General features: G+C 40.3%; 1 protein-coding gene across 1 annotated transcript in view; it reads right to left on the bottom strand.

Moving 5' to 3' along the window:
- MPDZ (multiple PDZ domain crumbs cell polarity complex component) overlaps positions 1 to 13,527 on the bottom strand; it is a 120,593-nt gene that overhangs the window by 83,236 nt on the left and 23,830 nt on the right. The window contains exons 6-11 of the mRNA XM_063129264.1: positions 9,768 to 9,981; positions 9,027 to 9,155; positions 7,879 to 8,082; positions 4,855 to 4,975; positions 4,008 to 4,096; positions 1,450 to 1,645 (exon numbers count right to left, since the gene is read on the bottom strand). Coding sequence (XP_062985334.1) covers positions 1,450 to 1,645; positions 4,008 to 4,096; positions 4,855 to 4,975; positions 7,879 to 8,082; positions 9,027 to 9,155; positions 9,768 to 9,981 — 953 coding nt within the window. The remainder of the gene's footprint in view (positions 1 to 1,449; positions 1,646 to 4,007; positions 4,097 to 4,854; positions 4,976 to 7,878; positions 8,083 to 9,026; positions 9,156 to 9,767; positions 9,982 to 13,527) is intronic.

Below are 13,527 nucleotides of genomic sequence, written 5' to 3'. Positions count from 1 at the left end.
GAATTCCTCCTAGTACAGTCTTAGCCACGTTTTGAATGGCAGGGGTTTGGGCTCAAAAGAGAAGATTAAACAGACAGTGAGTAAACATCACTGATATGAGTTCTTCCGTGGGTTCTTCACATTCATTCATTCACTCATTCATTGGTTCAATGTTTTCCATTCTTGTGTTATAATATTTTATTACTTTTACTGCAAAATACAAATCTTGAAAATTCTATGATTTGCTCTAAAGGACTGCCTGCAATTATTCATTCTTAATACAGTACAAATCATCACTAGGTTATTCTGTCTTTTTTTCTCATGATGAGCATATCTTTTGATTCTAAGATTTACATACTGTAAGAAGTTATCAGAAATGGTTTCTGGGAATGTGTAACTCCCACACTTCATGAAGAGTCAAAGCCAGAAGACATAGTCACCACACAAAAGCAACAGTTAAAGCTTATTTACAGCTATTTTTATCATATAAAAATATTAATGTAAGTCTCCAGCCTGAGGGTCTCATTATAGCCCAGCAATATGTTCCATGACCAGGTTCGGATGATCATGAGGGAGAAAGAAACCATTGTGGCTTCTTCCCGTGCCCCCCTATTTGCATAATTACCCACAATGCAGCATGGATTGCCATGACATCCAAATGCTTTGTAGTAGGGGTTGTGGCGTTGACAAAAAGCCACCCGCCACTGCACTGGGTTTGGACAACACAACAACCTGCAGTGCATCACAGGTAATTATGCAAATTGTGATTGCACAAACGGCATGTGAGAGGGCAGGGTAAGGAGCCATGATCATTTCTCTCATGCCCCGATCGTCCAAACACAGGCAATATCACACTACTGCACTTTTTCAGATGTTTAGAATAAATTGTACAGGTGTTTTAACTGTGAAATAGTGTGAAAGCACACTATTTAACATATGAAGCTGCGTTATACTGTCAGCCTATCAATCCATTTAGCCTACTGTGTGTGACAGCAGCTGTCCAAAGTCTCACACTGAGATCTTTTCCATCCTTACTACACAATATCCTTTAAAAAACCCACTATATAGTCCAGAGCTTGGACCGGGGACCTTTTGTGTGCAAAGAATGCACTCTATTACTGAGGTATGGCTGAAGTCCAAAAGACTGTTTTTGCACTTTGAGCATAAGAATGATCTCCAGCATTCTGTTGCTCCTCCCAGAATTCTTTGCCTGATCTCTTAAACAGTGAGCTTCCTTTTGACACTTTCTTTGGCTTTAAACATCAGGGAAAATAATAATAATAAAAAAGTCTTTATAGAAAACACTGAACCAGGACACAAATTCCTTAAATAAGAAAACCCTGTACAAATTACAAAGCGTAAATAAAAAGTAGACTCCGAGGGAGAATTTAACCAATTTTTCCTAGGTTTACATGCTGGAGAATGGAAAATAAAATCCAACTAATTTGAAGCAAAGCCAGTCTTAATTACCTTTGCCTGTGCCAATATCCATCGGTTGGAAAATTAAATCCTTTTCAACAGCACCACTGAAGTCCTCATGGGGTCGGATGTGATTTTCCTGCTTAAGGCCTCTTCTGACCAATGTGAGTCCAACTGTTTGGCCAGTGTGCCGCAGAACCTCCACCGCTTGCTGGTTGGTAAAACCCTGAAGATTGGTTCCATCCACCTGAAGGATTAAACATATGTTAATTTCCAGCAGACCACTGGAAAGAGGCAAAGTATACAAGAATTGTGTTATTCAAAATGAGCCAAACCTCATTTTAGCCATTTGCAAAATGTCAGCTTTTATTTTTGTCTCCAGCCACTTAGGTCTTTTATCTTTTGCTTCACTGTCTCTGAATATGTACATCTCAGTACATGCAAACTACATGCAGATTTATTCAGTTTTTACTGTTTATATGAAGTCACTCTAAGAGCACAGAGCTGGATTTTACATCATAACCATATTACTTCCTTGCTCAGTTACTATTGCTAAATAAACAGTCCAGTGTTAAAAGTAATCACGTGCTAACCAACTATAACACTTCAACACGTTCATGTAATCAGTGACAACTGGAATGATCCAATGAATATAGGAAAAACTGCAGAGGGTGAATCAAGCAATTGTGTTGTGGTCTGTATATGGGCACAGCTAACGCTAGCAAGATTTGGATTACTAAACCAGTTTCCAAGTGAAGATCAGTAATAATGGGAATACAAAAGGCTTCAGTGTTTGGAACAGGCAGCTGAATCAAGTGATGGAGATCTTAATGATATAGGGCGGGATATAAATGTAATAAATAAATAAATAAATAAAACTACACATAGACCCACATGAAGCACCCATTCCAATTCCTAAGATGCAGTACATTCAAGACAGTTTCAAGTACTGCAGCATATAAGCTGCTGCTAAGCACATGCCTTCTTCATACAATGGTGGCCCAATCCTATACACCAGCTAATCAGTGTTTAGGATACAGTGTGTTTTCTATTTGTAAAAGGAAAGCAGGACTTAAAACAAGCAAGCAAACGAACAAAAAAAACCCACTGAACAATTTGGGATAGCTGAACCACGGTTCACCAATTGGTAAGATAACATAAGAAGAGTCGTGTTAGATCAGACCAAATGCCTATATATCCAGTATAATGTTCCTACAGTAGTCAACCAAACGCCTATGGGAAGACTACAAGCAAGACGATAGCCAGAGTCTCCTAGCTGCATTCTTGAGCAACTGGTGTTCAGAGGCACACTCCCTCTGATCACAGAGGTAATTTATAGCCACCATGACTAGTAGCCATTGATACCCTTGTCATTCATTAATGTCTAAACTCATTTTAAAGCCTTCCAAGATTGTGGCAATCACTTCATCTTGTGATAGTGTGTTCCAGTTTAACTATGGAACTTGTTTAGCTTTTGTGAAGAAGTTTCACTTCTGTGAAGATGCACTTTGTTTGCCCATCCCAAATTTCATGCCATTCAGTACCCAGGATGATTCCAGGTTCTAGTATTACGAGTACTTATCCAAGTGTGATAGCACCATAGGTTTGCATAAAAGCATTGTTTTTATTTTATTTATTTATTTCATTTATATCCCGCCTTTTTTCCAAGGGAAAAAAAAGGCAGCATATATAATACTCCTCCTCTCTATTTTATCCTCACAACAATAACCCCCTTCACTACCAGCTCAGATCCCACCAGAGTGTATGTGAATTTTTTTGGGGGGGGGATTGCTCCAATGTACATCTCTTTACACTCACATACATTGAACAGCATTTGGAGAGATCCATTTCAAACTCTTTACCACGCCTTTTTCTAACTGCTCTAAACAATTTGTGTCATCAATAAACTTGGCCACCTCACTGCTCACTTCTAACTCCAGATAATTTATGAACATGTTAAAAACCACTGATCCCAATCGAGACACTTGGGGGATCCCACTGTTTACACCTCCCCATTGTGAGAACTGCCCATTTATTCCTACTCTCTATTTTCTGTACTTCAACCAGTTACTGATCCATTAAGAGGACTTCTCCTCTTATCTCATAACTGCTGAGTTTGCTCAAGAGTCTTTGGTGAGGGTCTCTGTCAAAAGTTCTTTGAAAGTCCAAGCAAACCATGTCTATCAGATTACCCTTATCCCCATGCTTGTTGACACACTCAAAGAACTCTAAAAGATTAGTGAGACAGTTCTTGCCTTTGTAGAAGCCATGTTGATTCTTCTTCAGCAAAACTTGTTCTCCTACATGCTTGATAAGTTTATCTGTAACACCTCTAAGCTAGCAAGTCTACAATTTCATGGGTTCCCTGTTCCCTTCACCCACCCTCACCTGCTTTTTAAAGATTGGTGTTACACTGGGCACTTTCTAATCCTCTGGGACACAGCCATATCTTAGGAACATGATCTCTACTTTCCTGACAAAAGTAAGTAACAATTGAAGAACTCTTGGATGCATACCATATGGACCCAGAGATTTGTTTGTTTTCAATCTGGCAATAACAGTGGATAAAAAAAACAAAAAGCTAATAAAAGCACTTCATTATTACTTACCGCTATAATTTGGTCTCCAACATGGATTCTACCATCATGCTCAACTGCACTGCCTTTCGTAATACTCTTTACAAAAATACCAGAAGGTTCTGTGATTTAAAAGTATAAGTCATGTGATTAAAACGACACTTGATCTACCGCCGTATCAGCCCCTATGACCCAAGCCCACAAACCCAAATTTTGCTTGGGCACTTAAGCAAAATTCTACGCTAGCTTCCCATCCAAGCACTTAATCTGAAGTACTTACAACAGAGACTTACTGAAGCCATTTCTCTAAGGGCCACCTCATAAATGGCAGGAGACAACCTTACATTTTAACACACAGGTATATAGAAGCAGACTGTTCCAGCTAACTATGGGATCCTGGGAACATGCAGGTGCCTTTTATCAGTATCTTTTAAAGACCAACATCTCTTAAATCATGTATTAGTCTCTCACATACATCTTAGTTTGTGTCTGCGCTATAAATGTAACGAGTGAAGAGGATCTAAGTCCACTAATTAAATGAACGGTGACTTGAACTTTGAAAATAAGCAGGTTGCAGCAGCGCCAACCTCCAGGCTGGATTCCATATGAAGTAAATGCATTCAATGAATTCAAGCTATTTTACTCTGCAAAACTATCATCAAAATGAAATCCAAATTTCAAAGTTAAAAACTATAAATAACTACTTTTCTTTTCTCGCGAAAAGATTATGCCACACGCTGCATCCTTCTGTATTTTAAACATTTAGGTTGTCATTTGGAAAGCTCCACTACATAGTAAATACATGGAAAACGGGGGCTTTGCAGTGGGGTAGGTGGGGATCTGTTCAGGCTTTGCTTCTCAGACCTACTCTTAACATTACCTGAAGTTTTGTCTCCAATGTAGCCAGCAATGGTTATTCCTAATCCTTGGATGTTTTTTGTAAGTTCCACATCAAATGTGTTTCCATCTACAATGTTTTCGACTTGCGTCTCTTCCTCTCTCTAAGAAAAATATAAATTCATATGCTGCCATGTTCCGCAAAGGTAGTCCTTACAGAAGAGGTGTTGAACCTCAGAATCCATGGGCCAAATCCAGCCCACCGGTGTTCCCCAGAAAGTCTCGCCCCTTTCGCTGCTCTCACCCCTTTCCCCCCATGTGGTGGCTTCCCAGCTTTTGGGCAGCTTTCCCCACCATTCTAAAACATTGAAACGCCTCTCCTAAGACTTAGTGAGTGGCAGAAAGAGCTTTAAGCTAAAATAGGCTGGTATTTTGGCTCCGCTCTTTTTGCCTTCAGTCCCACCCACCACTGGAATGTGGCCCCCAAGAGCTTCTCCAAAACGGAATGCGGCCCTTGAGCTGAAAGAGATACGACACCCTTGCCTTACAGGAACTGACAAAGCTGTTATACTTCTCATCCAAGCCCTAACAGACAGGCCTCTGAGCTGCAAATTACTCTCCAGCATGCTACTGGGATGGTGGGTTACACAAACGGCAACATTCTGACAGAATTGGTGAAGTTTTGACTTTGAATGGGTTTGGACGACATGATAATCAATGGTGGGTTAAGTAGTCAACAGTTGGCTATTGTGTCGTCTGTCAGGACTTTTTCCACATCACGGTTGGTTAATCAGCCGAAATAACGAACGTAAACAACCAATATGCAGAATTGATTATTTGAACAACCATTGGTTATCATGTGGTGTGTCGGGCACCACTGATTATTTGATTGCACACAGCTGGTTATTTTCAGAGACTACAGAGTCTTCAGAGACTACCCAAATTTTGCAAATAATAAATTGTATCTATTTAAAATATATTATATTCTAACTGTATATGTTTTATTAAAAAACAACACATTCAGCTCATAGGACTGTGCATAATCAAGCTGCGTGGATGATCCCACCCAAGAAAACGTTGTCTCAGGTATATATCTATGGAAACAGTTTCAAAAACGATCTTGAAGATGCAAAATGTTTTACAGGAGAAGGTGATCTTTGGGCTCATCTATACCAAGCAGGATATTCCACTATGAAAGCAGTATGAAAGCGGTATATAAAAGGCAGGAGCCACACTACTGCCTTATAGTGGTATTGAAGTGCACTGACACCTGTTGGGGCCCATTGATACAGACCATATACCGCTTTCATAGTGTTATATCCTGCTTGGTATAGATGTGTCATGGGCCCCAACACTTGTCAGTGCACTTCAGTACCACTATAAAGCATTAGTGTAGATCCTGCAGTGCACTTCAATACCGCTATAAAACAGTAGTGTGGCTCCTGCCTTTTATATACTGCTTTCGTAGTGGAATATCCTGCTTGGTATACATGAGCCCTTTGTCAATTTCCCCTTCGCCCTCCCCCTGCAGTCCATTTCCCCCAAAAATCTGCTCCAGAGGGTTGGGGGACACTCCAGAACAGTGGGGGAGAGGACACCGATGGTTGCAGATGGAGAGTAGAATAGGAAAAATGGGCTCCTCTCCCCCTTCCGCCAGCAGGACCATTCTGAGCAAGAAGCCACTCCAGGACGCTCCCAGTGGCAGATGGAAAACTCTTGTGCCACTAGGAAGAGTGGCACAAGAGACAGGGGAGAAAGAAATAACTAACTAGGTCTGAAAGAAGGCAAAATTCTACGGAGGGGAAAATAAAAATAACTTAGTAACCCACAATCACAGCTTTTTATGTTTATTTCATAGAGATCCAGCAGGCAAAGCGATCGGCTTGCCCTTTTAATCAACTCCAGATAGCGCTATTGGTATAAAATCAATGAGCAATTAAGGGGACGAAAGGCTAATTTATAAACTAAAAGACAGCTTCTAAAGTGGACATATTTGATAGGAAGGAATGGTTTAAATTATATTTGGAGGAAAGAAAGTAAACTAAAAAATTATGAGGTCAGTGGAATAAACTGTGCCTCTGGCAGAAACGTCAGAGTCTGTTCTCTTATCTCCTTTATTTGCTTCTCTATATTTCGAGGCAGCCCCACCCCCGCTGAGTAACACATCATTCTATTGAACAAAACCAAGTTAACTAAAGCATCCTGCTAAACAGCAGTCACATCATCTATGCAGGATGCTGAGGCTTTCGCTAGAGTTGATGAAAAACAAAATCTTTAAACAAACAAATGCAGAAATATTTAGGCACTTTCACTTTCTGATTATTTCTTTGTTTACATACACCGGGCCCCCTACTGCAACGCCTCTTTCATTTCTCGCATTACTAGCAGCATTCTTCCTTGGCAGCTTATCAAAGCGTTAAGAGAAACAATCATTTGTGACTAAGGGAGAACCGTGGAGAGTTTTTGGTGAATGAGGGCACCTTTCAGAGAGCGAAGGAAGATAGCCAGAACAGCCAAACAGAAATGAAGGGTACAGTGTGCAGGGATGATGGCAGCTGGGTAGCTGGCGCACGGCTAGCAGCAGCTGAAGTTGCGGCAGCTGACCTAGGTGAAGAGCTGCAGCTGTGTGCCGGCTGGCACAGAGAGGAGCCGGCTGATGGATGCTGGGGATGATGAGGCGAATGTGGGAAGCAGGAGAAGAAAGGCATATTGGGGGAACAGTTCTAATAATCCAGCTGGACTGAAAGGGCTGCCGCAGAGTAAGTGGGGAGGTGTTGCAAGGCACTGATTGCTCAGCTGTTGTTAAAGCACCATTCAAGTGGCACATTGAGGTTAGTGGGTTAGAAATCGTTTGTGTATTTGTTCGTCTGGCTCCCCAAAATCCCCCTGCACAGACTTTTCTATTGACTATTGCAAGGGATTTCTTTTTATTAAGGAATAATAATGGTGTGATTGTGAAGGACGCTCCTTTAAAGAAAACAGCAGCCCCAAAAAATCTATTTAATAATGAGAATTCGAGCCTCTGTTGTCAGTGCCATTTCCTAAATGAATGCTGTCTTGTCATTACCTGGTTATCCATCACAAATGTTTGCACCGGGGTGCCTGGAGGAACTGCTGGTGGTGCAGGCTCCTCCACTGGACCTCTGGCGATAACCAGCTTCACTCTGTTTCCACACTGCCTCAGGACTTGCGCCACCTGCTCACTGTTCATTCCAGCCAGGTCTGTATCACCAATTTTCAAGATGTGGTCTCCACTGCAAAGCCTACCATGCTGGATGAAGAACTCAATTACTTTAAAAATTGCCCTCAAAAGAAATCCAACTGTCCCCCCTCACACTCACACACACACTAGCAAAAAACTATTACTATTGTGCAGGGATTGTTACTGTGACAAAATCCTGTGTGGGTTTTTGAACAGCTGGGTTATACACTCACGTTATTGTGTTATGCGCAATTGATTTACTTACCTCCTGTAAGCACACACAGCCCCAATTCGGATCAAGGCTGTGGCAATTGGGGAGGGGGAGTTTAAGTTTCTCCCCTCCTGTTTTGTGCCAAAATTCCACACACGCACACACCGTGGGGGGAGGAATGTGTTAAAAAAAAGACAAAAAAATCTCCACTAGAGCCAAATCAGAGCTGCACATGCTTACATGGAAGTAATCAAGACAAGCACACCCAGCTATGCTATGTGTGATTAGTAGAACATTTAGTTTGAGTAGGACTCCTGTTTCTCAGTGTACCATGAGGAGAAACAGAATGCCTCGCCCACATCAAGTAATGGAGCAATATACAGATAGAGTCAAGTCTGAAAAATCATTGTAAAAACAGACTTCTCCAAAGCACTTTTCTTCTCCCTCCACCATGCTGTCTGGGAGATCTGCTTCAGCAAGGGGAAAGCAGCCAATGAAAGAATGGGAGATCTAACCCTTTCTGATGGTAGTCATGAAACATATTTGTCTCTGATAATTCAGATGTAATGCCCAGCACACTAATTCTCGCTGGGGTTTTCATAGTGTGGCTCTGTGGCCGTTTCTTTTCGGGGTGGGAACATGGAACATAGATCTTAATGAAAGATTTTTTTTACCACATAAAATGTTAGCACCCCCTATTTTTACCTCAAGAAAATAAAGATGGGTGTTTATTAGATGATATTTCTACTATAATTGTATATCACTTGATGCTTTAAAGAAGAATATACTAGGGTGTGTGTACCTGGTCAGCTATTCCTCCTGGAAGGATGGTTTTAACTATCACTCCAGTTGATTTTCCACCCACTATCCCAAATCCCAAACCCGATCCATCATTCACCAACTCAATAGACTCCACGTGCTGCCAATGAACCTACAAAAAAAACAAAAAATTAAATTAGTTCATTAAAAAATACTGAAGAGAACAAGCATTAATTGCACAGGTGAAGAAACCTGTCATAGAACGACACCAATCCAAGCAAGGAATCCCTTACATGTATGAGGCCTCCCTAGAGATGTGAAAGCCAGGAAAAAATGGTGAAGGGGAATAAAAAATTTTTTTACCCTGGTGACTTTTTTGTCCTTAGAAAAAACATGGGGGAAACTGTTTATTCCTTTTTAGTTTCCCCCATCTCCCCAGTTTATCCTGGGCCTTCACATTTCTATGCACCCCCTCCTAAGCAGGACTTACTTTTAGCAACAGCTACATCACCTACATCGCACATCAAGTGGCCTTGATGGTTTCCCACGCTCTTGCCTGTGCAATGAAAGACACACTGGGAGCGTGGGAATCTTCTTTTGCAGATGAAACTGCTCAACTGCCTGCTTCATGTCCAGGGAAAAGATATTACAGAAATATCTTCACCTTGAGAAGGACAATTAACCTATAAAACTACAGAGAGGAGCATTTAAATTACAACCACCCACAAGCTGAGAAAAGAAGAAGAAGGCTTTTTTATTTTCATTGTGCTGATGATATACTCACCGGATTGGAGTGGGCCGAGATTGTGCTAGCAGCTGATGGAGACCGAGAAACTACGGGGCTGATAAGCTGAGGCAAAGAGCCCCTAGCCACAACCAGCTGGACACTCTCTTTTGCTTTCTGTAGGATGCCGATAGCCTGTTGATGTGTAATTGTCTGATCGAGGGCTTGCCTGTTAATAGCAAGAATTTGATCTGCTTCCTGCAGCCTTCCATCTCTGTTACAGGCATGTGAAGAGTAAAGAAATTAATAAAAATAAGTGTTGCCACCATCAAATATTACATTTTTGACAGTTTTTCCAAAATAGTTTCTTTTAATCCTGTTTTTCTATTTCTTCCAACTATTTTTTAAAATCTTCCCCTGCAGTTTTGCCGTGAGCAGCTATCTTGGCACCCTGGTGATCAGCTCCCTTTGAAGCTAATCCCACTGCCACTCTCTCCTGGCTTCACCCAAAGCTAGCTCCTTCTCCCTGCATCCCCATCCGAGACTAAGCATATTACATATTGGTTGCTTCCAGCCTTCCTTGCTATAGCCTGGGAACTTCATTCCTGACTTTGAGCCTGCTGCTTAACAGACCAAGTGTTCTACTTCGTTCACAAGTGCTGAATATTCATCAATCCATACAGTTTACTCACAAAACACTTTCATCAAGATCGTAAGAAGGGCTCAGGACTAATTTCCTTTCTCAAAAACCAAAGAAGGAACCTGTACTACCAAAGAACATCTTTCCACTTTTATTACACACAGGATTCATATTGTAATGCAGAATATATTATCAGGCAGCCACCATAACCTTTCCTCAAACTTACATCAAAGTAAACTGAAGAAAAAGTAATTTGTGAGTCTAATCTGTGTCTGTTTTAGGGGGAAAGAACTTAAAATTATAACTTTATCCCCCTATCTATGTAAACCACTGGGTATAAATCACCCAAAGTTAGGCCCTTTTCAGTCCCATTTGCTTCATAAACCTCATACTTAATTCACTTCCACTGAAATCAGAATGTAAAAATAATTAACTTTTAAATTAACTGATAGTACTCATTATTATGTTTTTTTTAATTTTTGTTCATGTTTTTTTTAATTTTTGTATACTTTTAATGTTTACTATTTTTAATTGTTGTAAACCGCCCAGAGAGCTTCGGCTGTGGGGCGGTATATAAATGTAATAAATAAAATAAATAAATAAATAAATAAATAAATAAAATAAAATATTATTTTCTTCTATAAACTTCTGTTTCTGTGCAGCAGTGGCCTAAAAAGTCTTTCAGTATATCATTATCTCGTGACGGGATCAGAAAATGCATCTCCAAATATACTGTCATGGATGTTTCTGTTCAGAGAACAGGACAAATACAACTGACTGAATCCAGCAGAGTAATCGTAGTAGTACAATATTCAATTCTTAATGACATGGGCCCAATCATTATACTATCAGGAAATCAAAATGAATTTTATTTCTCTAAGTTTGTCTTTGTATATTGTTCCAAACACTAAAATATAGATATTGGCATGGAAATGCAATTTTAGTATATGGCTTTTATTATGATCCAGAAAATATACTTGCTCGTATTCATCCCTTGTTACCTTCGCCTCTCATCTCATTCACCTCAAACACACACACACACACTAACATTTTGACTATAGGTTTCTTGAAGTAAGTACCTGGCTTTCTGCTTATACAGCAGGTACATTGATGGGGTTGTAATAATAATAATAATAATAATAATAATAATAATAATAATAATAATAATAATATAATGCTTCTCCCCCATTCCATCTACAGCAGGAGTGCCAAACCACTTTCTGCCCAAGGTCTTCAATGTCGGAGCAGCTCTTGAGGGCCACTTTCCAGTGGTCGGCAAAGCTGAAGGCAAAGAGGTTGAGGCCAAAGGTCAACATCTAAGGTCCTCCTCTGGGTACCTACTCCAAGGGAAGGTTGGAAGACAGCAACAAGGGAGAAGGCCTTCTCAGTGGTGGCCCCCCAATTGTGGAATGATCTCCCCAACGAGGCCTGCCTGGCGACATTGTTAACTTTTCAGTGCCAGATCAAGACTTTTCTCTTCTCCCAGGTATTCAGCAGCATATGTTGAGTTTTTAATCAATCCTAAATATATCTTTACGTTTCATTTGAGAACTCAAAGTTATTTTTAAATGTATGTTGTCTTTGTATGCTGTCTGTTCCATGATTTTTAATGTTTTAATCTTTTGTAAAATGCCCAGAGAGCTTCGGCTATGGGGAAGTATAGAAATGTTTTTAGGATGTTTTAAGGATGTTTTAATCAGGTACGTTATGTTTTTAATCAGTTTTTAATGTGTTCTATATTCACTGTTGTTTACCCGCTTCGATCCAAGTGGAGAGACGGGTAAGAAATAAATTATGAAAAATTTGCATCTGAATTTTTAAAAATGGATTGCTTCCCAGTTGAAGTTTTGATTCAGTGTAATTTTGTAATAATTTTCCTGAATACCTGACAGTTGGTTTTGGTCTTTGATACAGCCTTCTAAACAATGGCAGACAACAACAACAATAATAATAATAATAGGTAAAAGGAGCAGAGCCAAAGGTAAAAGCGGTGGTGGCAATTTTTTAAAAAAATACCAACATATTGTAGCTTAAATTTCTTACTGCTAGTAACTAAACTTTAGGAGAGGCATTTCAACAGTTAAGAACCGGAAGGGGGGGGGGGGTGATTGCACAAAAGCTGAAACAAAAGCCATGTCCCTTCTTGGAGAAGAAGGGACATGGACAGGGGAAGGAAGTGTGAACTCTTGAGGAACGCTGGAGGGGTGGATTTAGAACTCAAGGGGATTGGCTCTGGCCCCTGGGCCTGAGGTTCCTCATCTCTAGTCAAAACTGCAGCTTAGTAAGAACTGTTGTTGTTGTTGTTGTTGTCGTCTGCCATTGTTTAGGCTTTGTCAAAGACCAAAACCAACTGTCAGGTATTCAAGAAAACTATTACAAAATTCCACTGAGTCAAAACTTCAACTGGGAAGCAATCCATTTTTAAAAATTCCAACGTGTTTCAGATATGAAATGCTTCTTTGAACTGTTAAAACATCCATAGGTACAGTGATTGAGAAGAAAGAAAAATACCCCATGAAAATAATCTACTGTGACTGTGGCCTAATCTATGCCAAGCAGGATATTGCACTATGGAAGTGGTATATAAAAGGCAGGAGCCACACTACTGCTTTCTAGCGGTATTGAAGTGCACTGACAACTGCTGGGGCCCATTGACATATTCCATATACCTCTTTCGTACTGCTATATCCTGCTTGGTGTGGCTCCTGGCTTTTATATACCGCTTTCATATTGCTTTCATAGTGCAATATCCTCCTTGGTGTAGATTAGGCCAAAGTGTGACAGCAGAGACAAAACTTTTATGAGTGTGACACATTTTATGCTGTCCTTATCTGGTTAACCTACACCTCTTGACCCTCAGTAGTACATCACACAACAAAGGAACACAGGAAGCTGCCTCCTAATGAGTCAGATCAGCATTGGTCCAGTTTCTCCAACTCCTCCTGGAGACACCAGGGATTGAACCATCTGAATGTGAAGCATGTGCTCTACCATTGAGCTACGGTCCTTCCCCAAGGAAGGAAAAGGAAAATGACAACATGAATAAAGGCTCAACAGATAGATGGACAAAACCCTTGCTCTTGCAAAATCAATAATTTTTGTGAGATTTTCAATTTTCTAAGAAATTCAAACTATTCATAAATTTTATCAGGGTTAGAATCCTCTGGCACATTATTGCAC

Source organism: Elgaria multicarinata, chromosome 6 (genome assembly GCF_023053635.1).
Source record: "Elgaria multicarinata webbii isolate HBS135686 ecotype San Diego chromosome 6, rElgMul1.1.pri, whole genome shotgun sequence".
Lineage (NCBI taxonomy): Eukaryota > Metazoa > Chordata > Lepidosauria > Squamata > Anguidae > Elgaria > Elgaria multicarinata.
The sequence above is the reverse complement of the archived record's forward strand: the minus strand, read 5'-3'. Positions and strand labels throughout refer to the sequence as shown.